Here is a 12,449-nt window from a genome sequence, read left to right on the forward strand (position 1 = left end):
CGTACGCGGACAAGGACATTCTCTCCCCCTGTGGAGTTATACCTCCAGGTCACGAACCCATGGACGTCTGGTTTATTTTCTTGAAGTGTAAGAGAGCTGGCTCAGAGGAAGGGTGGGAGCACTGGGCTTGCGGCTCCTCACACCTCCCACACTGCCAGGAAATACTCTGCCTGTGTGTGTGGGGCTCAGCTGCTCTCAGACATTTCCCCCGCACACCCCCAGAAACATAAAATAGTTATATATAAAAAATACATGTATATAAATACATAATAATTTTAAAATATATTTTTATATAATGCAATATAGAAAATATTTATGCAGAATATATTAATATGTATTTGTATATATTAAATTTATATAGTAAATAAATATATTGCACATACATACCTATGCATACAAAGGGCTGTTTAGAGGTCACAGCTAGGAAATACAAAATGATGGAGCCAGGGATGAGACCAACATCCAGGTGCAAGCGAAGGAAGGAGTGATGCTAGAAGCGTGCAGGGCACGGGTAGAGCCAGGGCTTGCCCAAACCTTGGCCTGTCCCATGACTCTGCCACCAAAGTGAGTTAAATGTGTCCAAACAGCCCAGGGACCCACCTGTGTCCATTTTTACAGTTTCATCTTGCTTCCTCAGCATCTCCTGGCCAAGGCACCTGCACAACATGCCTGCTTTGTGGCATTTCTTCAGCTGACTGCTAAATCCTCTTCCCAGGACCTTATCTTTTTTTTTTGCTTTACCTCCAAACCCCATCAGAAAATGCAAGCAGCTGCCAGAATGGAGAGCAGAGCTGCGGGTCGAGGCTGGTGATGCCCTGGGATGGTAGATCCGATGGCTCCAGCATTTACAACCCGAGGGTTTGGCTGGGAGCACCTGGACCACCACCAAAAAAAAAAAAAAAAAAAAAAAAAAAAAAAAAAAAAAAAAAAAAGGTAAATCCCCAACTTCCCAGTCATACTCACTCCAAGAACCTGCTGAGGATAATTTAAAGCTCGCACGTTGTGCTTGCCTTAAGCTATTGATCAAGCTTGTGATTGCACACCTTCCTTCCTCTTGCCAATTCTTGCCCAGGCAGATTGACAGCAACCACCAGCACTCCCAATACAAAGATTAAAAAAAAAAACCAAAATGCCACCATTTGCCAACAGGGTGGTATTGAACCCTACCTCAAAATACTGATTTTAGCAACCTGGCACAAGCCAGGCACAAAAGCCACGCTCTGTTTCTTCGTGGTGCTTTGAAGACATGTTGCAGCCACCGAGCTCAATGCTTCATTGCCAGCGAGGGAATACCTCACCCCAGCACTCCCAATAAAGGCTCTTGCTATTTTGCACTGTATTTCATCTGTCCGTATGTTGAAAAGTTTTAATCCTGCACCTACGTACAGTCCTGTAACAGCAATTTTCAACACCAGCCAGAAAGAAAACACAGGATCCTAGTTAATGGAAAACACTCTGAAGATAAGTATACAAAATGACAGTATTATAAACCAGAAGCATTTGCACCATTAAGGTTTCCATTTGTAGACAGAATAACAAGGGATGAGTTATTTGGCAGTGGAGATTTTAAGGACATGGGTAACGTGACAGGGCAAGAGAAATGCTGCAACTGCAAGACCTGCGCTCAGGAGTGACTCAGCACAGCAGCTGCATCCTGGAAAATTAATACTCCAGCCCCCGCCAAATGCCTGCAAAGCCTTTCAGAGCTTGCAAAAAAACAAGCCTGGAAGCCCCAGCAGCCACCTGATCTGCTCACCACTATGGGGATCAACATGTGTCCCCCACCCCGGCTCAGCATGGGGACCTGCCCCCTTGGGATGCACCTGCCTCCGGCTGCAGAGAGCTCCAGCAGCCACCATGGAGCTCAAGGCAGCACTGTCAACAGAAAGTAACCACTTTTTGGCCCCAAGGCTAAAGGGGAGAACTGCCTCACCACCCCAAAAATCGCCCTCTTCACCCACCCCCCCAAGCAGCCCCTGCTCCAACCCAGGTGTCCCTGAGCAGAGGCAGGTGTTAAGCAGGTTAACACAGAATCATGTCAAGTAACAAACACCTAGTATTTATTAATAAATTAGTACACTGGAAGGCAATTTTTCAATTCATTCCCCTCTCCCCCCACTCCCACCCCTTCCCACGGGGTGGCACATGCCACCCTCATATCATGATTTCTTCAAATTGAGCGTAGTACAGACTGTTCATTACGGGAGCATAATAGTTGCAAATATAATCAGACAGACTTCTTACGATGCAGCTTTTTTTCCCCCCAACCCCACCCCCCCTTTGTTTTTCCTTAATAAAAAGTGAAGTGTGATTTGAAGAGACTATTAAGACCAGGTAAAGGTCTTTGGAAAACCTATCGGCCACGTCTGTATAAAAAAAAAAAAAAAAAAACCAAAACAAACCACCAACCAAGAGACACGAGTGTAAAAGCAGAGCTTGGTTTAAGTCCTACAGCAGGAGGAGAGCAGGAGCACCGGCGGCCGCCTTTGTCTCCCCACATCCAGCTCCCTCCGGGGCCCCGCCGCTCCCGCACGCCGCAAGGCAAGGTAATTCCTTACATTCGACTGAAGGCAAAGGACCTTTTCATCGCCTCGAAGGTTGGTGGGACTAACCCTTTTCTTCGCTGTTAAAGCGCTTCTGCTTTAGCTTATAGGAGTGCGATGCATTGTCCGGGTGAAAACCATACAATAAATAACCGTGCTAGTAAAATCTCGGCAATGGATATGAGCTATACAATAGTACATTAAAATAAAAAAAGTCAGCTCAGGTGGGAAGCTTAGCTGCTTTAAGAGACGGTAACCAGCAATGAATTTTTTTTTTTTTTTTGCGTGTTTTTGCCATCTGCTGCTCTGAGGCGAAGGGAGGCGGTGGGAGACGGTCACTCCGAGCGATAGCTTTGACAGAAGAAGTGTGTTACAGAGCAATCCCCGATTTGATGTGTTAAATTACACCAGATTCGTGGTCTTTTAGTTCGTTAACTGTTTCTTTTTTTTTTTTTTTTTTTTTTTTAAAGTGCATTGACTGATCTGATTGGAGTGAGAACAAGGAGCAGAGAGGCTCGGGGAAGGGGGCAGAGGGTGCAAAGACTTGGACTTAGCGATAGTTAAGGTGGAGGGGTGCAGCGCTGGCAAACTGCTCCCCCTCCAGAAACCAGGGACACCTCAACAAAAATACTGGCCATATATTCTACAACAAAACCTGCCTGCATATTGTCGGTCGTCTTAACGAGCGCCAAGCTAGCTCTAGCAGATATTCGGAGAGCGTGCGGTGACCCAGTGCCTACAGTAAGTCGGGAAGGTGGCTATAGACAGAGTCCAGGAGGGTCTGGCTGGCTTCCTGGCTCTTGACTCCGGCGATCTCAAATAGCCTGTCCAGCTTGTCTTCAGCCTGCGGGATCTCCTCTATCACGTGGAGTTCCTCAGGGTTGAGGATGTGCAACATGTCATCAAAGATGGGCTGCAGGTCACAAGGGTCCAAGCGCACCTGGCGCAGGACGGTGTCCTTCTTTTCTGTGGGAGGAAAGGAGAAGGTGGTCAAGAAACCCCTCCAGAAACCTCTGCTAACCAGGGCTTGCTCTCCTTGGAGACCTCGGTCCATACTCGGGTGCCACCTCTGAAGAGGGACACGCAACCAGGAGAACTGAGTGAAAAGGTGGAGGGTGATGGGGAAGGGAGAAGATGTAGAAGCCAACACTGCTGAGGCACCTAAATCCAGGATCCTGCTAGAGCAAACACAGCATCTATAAATGCTGAATGGCCAATACTGAAAAGTGAAGAGGAAGAGGAGCCAAAAAAGCTGAATTCTGCTCTTTTGTGTTGTTTTCATTGGATCAGCTTCATTTCTGCACTCAAGTATAAATTCGGTAGGTTGACTGAGCTCAGTGTTTCACCATCATCAGAAGTTAAAGAAGATTAAATGCAGCAAGTTAAATGCAGTAAATTAAACCTCCTCAGAAAAGAGGGGGTGGCTAATGGTGATTGACATGTCAAGCCACATGCTGCAGCAAACAGGACCAAGGGTGGAAAAAATTCAGTCTTGAAATGACATTTTTCTGGTTTCATCTCATGCAATAACCCACAGGACAATGCAACAGCCAGAAGTCATAAGAAAACCCCCTCCAACACCCAGGGATGCTACAACTGCACTGGCAGCACTTCAAATACTTAAAAGCCTTTAAAGGTGTTTTCCCCTCTCAAATCTGTATCATCTCTGCTAACAGGATGTTCAGGTGTGGAATCAGGATGTGATATACATATGCCAGAGAGCCAATTTTCCAAGTTATTTACTTAAATGATATAGAATCGTAGACTCATTTAGGTTGGAAAAGACCTTTAAGATCTTAGAGTCCAACCGTTAACCTAACACTGCCAAGTCCACCTCTAAACCACGTCCCTAAGCACCTCATCTATACATCTTTTAAACCCCTCCAGGGATGGTGACTCCACCACTGCCCTGGGCAGCCTGTTCCAATGCCTGACAACCCTTTCCATGAAGAATTTTTTCCTGATATCCAATGTGAACCTCCCCTGGTGCAACCTGAGGCCATTTCCTCTCATCCTATCACTTGTTCCTTGGGAGAAGAGACCAACCCCCTCCACACTACAACCTCCTTTCAGGCAGTTGCAGACAGTGAGAAGGTCTCCCCTCAGCCTCCTGTTCTCCAGGCTGAACAGCCCCAGTTCCCCCAGCCGCTCCCCATCACACTTGTGCTCCAGACCCTTCACCAGCTTGGTTGCCCTTCTCTGAAGGGCTTTCACAGCCCTTCTCTGCTGGGCTGAGCCACATGTGAGCTCTGCCGCACGTGCTGACCACAGGGGACATGCCGTGGCATCCCTTTGGTCCTCCTGCTTCCCACTCCCCAGAGCTGATCTCGGTACCTTTGGTAATAAAAGAGCCCGTCCGGCTGAGCGCGGAGGAGCCGCTGGAGGTCGAGTCGCACCGCAGGAGTGGCTCCGCTTCGTCGACGAAGAAGCATTTCTTCTCCGAAGGAGAGGGCTCCACGGTGAGGATGGCTGCCTCGGGGGGCTTGGGGCTGGGGCTGGGCACGGGGCTGAGCGGGCTGGGACTCACGGGCAGCGCCAGTCTGTCAACCTCCACCTTTGGGGGGAAGAAAGAGAGGGAAAATCAACTTGGGGGGATGCTAGGCAGTGAGGTCACACTCAAAACCATCTGCATCACGGCTTTCAACACACCCCAGCCCACCCTTGGCAAGTGGTCCACGAATTCAGGTGGCGGTCTACTCCTCCTCCCTGGTGACCTGCTGACCCAGAATGAGCACTGGAGATGACCTGGAGTGGCCATCAGCACTGGCATTTGGCACCCTAGATCTCAACAGGCAGGAGGGGCAACGTGACCTGCACTCTTGGTAGGAGCAACCACAGCAGAGCATTTTAACTTGGTTTTCCTTCTCACTCTTTATTGGGTTTGTGTGGAAAGGTCGTCGCAGCGGCGGGGCTACAGGGGTGGCTTCTATGAGAAGGTGCCAGAAGCTTCTCCCATGTCCAACAGAGCAAAGGCCAGATGGCTCCGAGACGGACCCACTGCTGGCCAAGGCCGAGCCCGTCAGAGATAGGGGTAGCACCTCTGGGATACCATAGTTAAGAAGAAGGGAAAACAAACAAACAGAAAAACCTCTGGGACATAGCAATTGCAGCCAGAGTCAGGAGTGAGAATAAGTGAGAGAAACAACTCTGCAGACACCAAGGCCAGTGAAGAAGGAGGGCAAGAGGTTGCTCCAGGCACCAGAGCGCCTGCAGCCCATGGTGAGACCAGCTGTCCCCCTGCAGCCCATGGAGGTCCATAGTGGACCAGAGATCCACCTGCACCCCACACCGGAGCAGGTGGGTGCCCAAAGGAGGCTGTGACCCCATGGGAAGCCCACACTGGAGCAGGATCCCAGCAGGGCCTGTGGCCCCATGCAGAGAGGAGCCCAGGCTGGAGCAGGTTTGCAGGCAGGAGTTGTGACCTCGTGGAAACCCACACTGGAGCGGTTCATGAAGAACTGCAGCCCATGGGAAGGACCCACATTGGAGAAGCTCGTGGAGAACTGTCTCCCGTGGGAGGGAGCCTACGGGAGAGGCTGGAGCAGGGGAAGGGCATGAGAAGTTCCCCCCCGAAGAAGGAGAAGCAGCAGACACAATTGACCACAACCCCCATTCCCCATCCCCCTGTGCTGCTGAGGGGGAGAAGGTAGAGAAATTGGGAGTGAAGTTAACCCTGGGAAGAAGGGAGGGGTGGGAGGAAGGTGATTTTATGATTTGGTTTTATTTCTCCTTATCCTACTGTGATTTGATTGGGCAGCATCCCCACGTCCCAGCCAGGCAGCTTGGGCACCTTTGCAGGTCACCAGGTCCCCCCAGGCAGGTTGCTCAGAGGACCATCAAATACAGGGGTGTCAAACTCACGTTCACCAGGAGCCACATCAGCCTTGCGGATGCCTTCAAAGGGCTGAATGTAATTTTAGGACTGTATAAACATAACTACTCCTATATTTATACAGTCCTAAAATTACATTCAGCCCTTTGAAGGCAGCCACAAGGCTGATGTGGCCCCTGGTGAATGTGAGTTTGACACTCCTGATCTAATATTCAACTTCTTCCCAAACCCTGCATCCCTGCTTGACCTGTCAAAGCAGATTTGGAAGCCCTGTCCACGTGGAACCCACTCTCTCAACCCTCTTCACAACCTTGTTTTCTCCTCCCACAGAAGAAAGACCTGGCAATTCCTGCTCACATGCTTTTTTTGCTCGCTACCCAGGAATTAAAATGCAAAATTCAGATTAAAGGCTGCGGGACAGGAAGCCACTGAGCCACCCCTGCACTGGCATGGATGTGCCTGCACATTCCTCATCCATGTCGAGGAATTCGCCACCCACAAATCACATGTCTGCTGAGAAGTCCATTAGTTCATATTAAATTACCATTGAAGACTGTTCATGGTAGAATAAAAGGGTTTTTTCCCCCCACCCCTCCTCATTGAAAATAAACAGGGAAGGATTTGTTCTAGCTCAGCATGTTATGCAACAGCCATGTTAAAAATAAAAGTCAGCTTTAATTTTTAATTAAAAGAATCTGCCTTCTCCTCTGAAAGTCCCTTTCCAATAGAGCTCATCGACGAGAATGAGCCTATTGCCACTAATGGGGGAAAAGCAAGGGAAGCGCCAGGACAGTGTCTGGCCACTTTCCAAATTGCAGCTCGCTCTGATTTCCCCTTTAAAAACAACAAACATGCTTTAGGGGTTTGTTTTTCCTCATGCAATTCATCTGTTAAATATCCAGCCATAAACTTAACTCCTGATTTCCAAAAAAGGACCCAATAACTGAGGATCAATATCTGGGAGGGCAGGGAACAGCTGGTTGCCCCAGCTCTGCCTTCCCAGCAGAGAGGAAAAACCCTTCCCAGAAGCTTGCAAGTCATTTGGAGTTTAATTAAACAGCTGCTAAAGCTGGTTAAGGTGGGGGGGGTGGAAATCACCCGAGGTTATTTGACTGTAGGTGTCCTGGGAGCCCTAAGCTTTCCAAATAGCTCAACGGTTGCAAAGCTTACGAGACAAAGTCAACAGGATGCTCGGATTTGTGTTAATATTTAAACCGCGGGAAGAAAGTGAGTGGGAATGAGGTTTTGAAAGGCCAGGGAAAAGCAAAAGGTTGCTGCGAGGTGAAGCCTCTGGAATAGGTGTAAAAATACACTATTCATAGCCCGTGACTCATTTGTTTGAAACCACCTTGGCCGTCCTATTTTTGAGAATGGTGGTGCTCAGGCGAAACCAAGCTCTGGCTGGAAAAAAAAAAATAAAAATAATAATAAAAATCCCCCAAACAAAACAAACCACTCTGCAGCCCTTTTGCCTTTCCAGAGCCGCCGCATTTCTCACCTTTCCATCGTCCTTGCAGGGGTCCTGCGCTTGCCACTGCGGCTGCAGCTGCACCTGCACAGACAGACACACGGCAGACTGTCAGACACACAGTCCAGCATGAAAACCCAAAGGTGCCACGGTGGCTTTGACACATCAGCAACCTCCTGCAACCGGTTAGTCGTACCAGGGCGCCCCGCCAACTTATTTTTGAGTGCTGCAGCAAGAGGTTTGCAACGCCAAAGAAAAATATTCCTAAAAGCTCCTGTGTACTCGCAGCCCTTCAGGAATGCGGCTCAAGCACCAACATCCTTCTGGATCCCAATGCATCTGGGAGGATGCCCTAGGTGGCTCGGAGTGTCTGAAGGTTTTTCCTAAAAGAAAGAAGAAGTGACAGCAAGGGATGGGTGCAGAACATGACACAGGCTTGGGACTTTGTTTTCACAGCTGCTCCCAACAGCTCTGTTTGAACTGGTTGGTCCCTCTTTCTGCCCATGTTTTACTATACAGCAATAAAAGCTCAACTCGGACAAACAGACATGGCAGCTGCTGTGCTAATATAAGGAAGGAGAAGCCGCAGGCACTAAATACATCCCTCTCTCGGGTGATGCTTCCCTGAAATTCCTGCTGCAGCAACCGGGCGGTGAGAAAAGCCGGTGGCAGGTTTGCTGCAGCATCAGCTCGGCTTTGTGCAGCCGTGTTTGGGTTGGGTTTTCTTGCCTCAACACAAACAAGACTCAAAACTACTGCTGATTTAAAAAAAAAAAAAATACAAAACTAGGAAAATTTGTCAGGGAGCTGGGTTTAGAGAAGCAACCTCTGCAGAGGCTGGCTGCACACCCTCTTGGGACTGGGGATAAACTTAGCACCGAGGCCACTGTTTCCCTGATTCCCTGCCAAAAAGATGACACCCAGCTGACAGCAGCCCGATTCCCAGGTTTGGTACGTCTCTGTAGCAGATGTGGTGGGAGAAACCCCGGCACACGAGGCAGGGTGGGCTGGGCAATGCTGCGGATGCAGGTGGTGTTGGGGGGGATGCTCTTGCTATGGTGTCCCACACACAGGGAGGATCTACCTGGATGAGTAGCTTCATGGCACACATGGCAGTTGGAGGTCCACCCTCAAGGCAGACCAGACCTCGGGAGACAAAACACCGTTGGCCAGGCCACGAGGTCTCACTGAGGTGGCAGATGCTGCAGAGCAGGAGGCAACCCCTTTGGCCAGGATGAGAAGAGCACGAGGGTGCTCAGCACCCTGGGGTGGGAAAGCCCAAATGTCCTTCCCATGTCCTTCACTTCACTGAATCACAGAATGTCCCGAGTTGGAAGGATCCACAAGGATCATCGAGTCCAGCTCCTGTCCCTGCACAGGACAACCCCACAGGTCACACCATGTGTCTGAGGACGTTGTCCAGTCTCTTCTTGAACACTGTCAGGTTGGGGCCGGGACACCTCCCTGGGGAGCCTGTTCCAGTGTCCAGCACCCTCTGGGGGAAGACCCTTTTCCTCATGTCCAACCTGACCCTCCCCTGGCACATCTTCCTGCCGTTCCCTCGGGTTCTGTCACTGGTCACCAGAGAGAAGAGCTCAGCCCTGCCCCTCCTGCTCCCCTTGTGAGGAAGCTGTGGCCGCCATGAGCTCTCCCCTCAGTCTCCTCTTCTCCAGGCCAGGTTTCATAAGACTGCTTAACACCATCTCTGTGGCGGAGCTGGTGTTCCTCAACACAAGGCAGCCCTGGAGAAGAGCTACTCAAGTCAAGCCTCACCACAACCCAGACAAAGCCAGGACTGGAGAGGGTTTAGACGCCAAGACCAAACCACATCTATCCATAGAGGAAGCAGCTCTTCCCCACCAGCCCCAGCCATTTGTGGGCCAAGTGCTTCTCCAAGCAGGAGAAGATATGTTCATGAGAGCTCCTGGTGACTTCTCCTGTTTATGGATTTGCACATCTACTTTTTTCAACTCAAACCATGAGGAAGAGTTGACGAAGCCATGATGAAGAGTTTCTAAACTTAACTCCAGGTTAGTCAGTACCAAGTTCAGCATCTTCTGACCCCACCATCTTCTAGTTTCACCCTATGCTCCCAAGCCCAACATACTGCAAACACACAGACCAAAGGAGATGTGGCTACCACAACAGGGAAACCTCATTAACAACCACTTCTACTAAAAAGTTTACATTTTTGTGTTTATATTATTTATATTACTTTATAAATTAATAAATTCTTGTTTATTGCACGTTGTCCAGGCTGGTTCAAACCCAGCCTTGGGTTTGCCAAAAAACAACTTGTGGTTTAGAACAAACCTAGTCGAAAACAGCGATGCTCACTCCAGCAAAACCCAACCAGCCCTACCCCTGCCCTGAGGCTCCGGCCACTTGATCCTACAGCTTTGTGCCTCAAATAAAACCTGTTTCAAGTCCAGAAGGGAAAACTGAATACAATTTTGGTTTTGTACATGGCAGCCTGGGCATTTCCCAGCCATCGGACCACAGCCAATCCCCCAACTTGGAAATCCACCCAACAGCTTCACCCTCACTCCACCACCGATGCCTGATGTTAACGCAGTGCAAAACTAATTGCTAATAACTGGGTCCAGCCCAGTTCTGCTTTGCCAAAAGATGAAATGAAGGGGATGGGCCTGAATTTGGGGAATGCTGCTCCAGGTTCTTGCCCCTTCCCCCTCACCCCCGACAGGGTTTTGACCTGCAAAAGAGGAAGAACAGGAGCCAAAGGCACTGCCACAGCCTGGACACGAGGCTGCTTTCACACCCTCTTCTTCTCCAGCACCCTCCAAAAACCCCAGGGCTTAACCTCACACCAGACCCAGCCCTGACATATCTGCTGATTCACGGGATCATCCGTGATGTGCAATTAGCCACAGACCTAAACCTCGTTGGGCTCAGGGCTGCAGCTCCCCCACCTCCATTTCTCAACATCTCCTTTATTATTAAATTATTTTTTAAGCTTTGCTGAGGCTGCGCTGCTGAACACCCTGAGCAAGGCTGTTTGCTTCCCCTCCATCCATTCCCTAAAATATTGCAGCCAAGCCCAGATGAGCCATAAATAAAAATATAACAGCTTCAAGCATTGCTCACGGTAGGACATTTATGGTAGCAAACATGGCCAGCTGTCCCAGCAACACCCCCAGCAGGCATAGACACCTCTGGCTATCTGCAAAATGCTGTTACGCACCCCAAAAAAATCCAGTTACCCAGTGCCTGCGTTGTACTGAACTTTTCCACTTTTAACCCCAAAATGGAAAATCGCAATTTACTGCGATAGCAGCGGAAAACCTCTCCCTTTCCCCCTTCCACCCTCTAATTTTGCTGTTGTCAGCACCATTAATTTGGGTGTGCCTGCGCTCACTAAACATTGCCCGGGCTTGTGTGCCAGTGCCTGGCGAGCCCGCAAGGGGAGAGATTTTGCAAACCTCGAGCCTGACAAGTGTATGTGGCTGGGGTCAGCCTTTAGCAGGAGCCTACAAGTTAAGTGCACCCCAAAAAAACCTTCCCACAGCTGCTGCTCTCACCATATTTTCTGGATCAGCTGCAAAAACAAAAAACCACAAAAAAAACACCCCAGCAAAGCAATTCACAGGGCTAATCTCGTTTTAACCTAAATTCATTCAGCGCGACGCAAAACCAGTATAATCTTCCGCAGCTAAGAAAACGCAGCGAGACTTGAGCAGAGCCCTTCCCCACCCGATAGAAAATGTTCCTGCCATGTACAGAAACGCCCCAGGGACTCTCATTAATTCCTTTATTCCTATTGGGGGATGTAAATATTTGAATTTCAGAGCCTGAAAGGCTGCTGAAGGAATAGGGCATCACAGGAGGAAACAGCTTTGCCTCTGCAGGTTTCACAGGCTGAAGCCAGATGCCAGATAAAGGATTTGGGATGAGGATGTGATAGCAGTGGGATGGGATGGCAAACGAAGGCTGGCTGGGTTTAGGGTACCAATTTGCTGTCCAAGAGCTATGTCACCCAGTAACACAATTTTTACCTATGAGTTGGGGGTGTTGGTGCTTTCTCAGGATACAGGGCCATGGGGAGAGATGGGGAAGCGACCGTTTGCACACAGGGATGCCAGGTAAGGGCCAAAGGCATCACAGAGGGCACAACCACCCACATATCCTTCCCAAGCTCATCTAACACACATGGCACAGGTGAGATGCTTGCTGCTGCGTTGGGTCACCCCACGGGCTTTGCCCTGCTAGCTGCCAGGAAGATGCATCCATGTGCATTGCTTATGAGAGTCCTCCCTCCCTTCACAGAATCAGAGAATGGTTTGGGTTGGAAGGGACCTTCAAGGGTCATCCAGTGCCACCCCTGCCATGAGCAGGGACATCTGCACCAGCTCAGGTTGCTCAGAGCCCCGTCCAGCCTGGCCTGGGATGTCTCCAGGGATGGTTCGTCCACCACCTCTCTGGCCAACCTGGGACAGGGTTTCACCGCCCGCATTGTAAAAAATTTCTTCCTCATGTCTGGCCTGAATCTCCCCTCTTTTAGTTTAAAACCATTGCCCCTTGTCTTATCACAACAGGCCCTGCTAAAACGTCTGTCCCCATCTTTCTTATTGGCCCCTTTTAATTACTG

General features: G+C 49.7%; 1 protein-coding gene across 1 annotated transcript in view; it reads right to left on the reverse strand.

Moving 5' to 3' along the window:
* Positions 1 to 2,261: 2,261 nt before the first annotated feature.
* Positions 2,262 to 12,449, reverse strand: part of TNFRSF21 (TNF receptor superfamily member 21) — a 36,829-nt gene continuing 26,641 nt past the window's right edge. Inside the window, exons 5-7 of the mRNA XM_065631352.1 lie at positions 7,874 to 7,927; positions 4,878 to 5,097; positions 2,262 to 3,509 (exon numbers count right to left, since the gene is read on the reverse strand). Of these exons, the coding sequence (XP_065487424.1) occupies positions 3,280 to 3,509; positions 4,878 to 5,097; positions 7,874 to 7,927 (504 nt within the window). The 3' untranslated portion in view covers positions 2,262 to 3,279. The remainder of the gene's footprint in view (positions 3,510 to 4,877; positions 5,098 to 7,873; positions 7,928 to 12,449) is intronic.

The sequence above is a fragment of the Caloenas nicobarica genome, chromosome 3 (assembly GCF_036013445.1).
Source record: "Caloenas nicobarica isolate bCalNic1 chromosome 3, bCalNic1.hap1, whole genome shotgun sequence".
Lineage (NCBI taxonomy): Eukaryota > Metazoa > Chordata > Aves > Columbiformes > Columbidae > Caloenas > Caloenas nicobarica.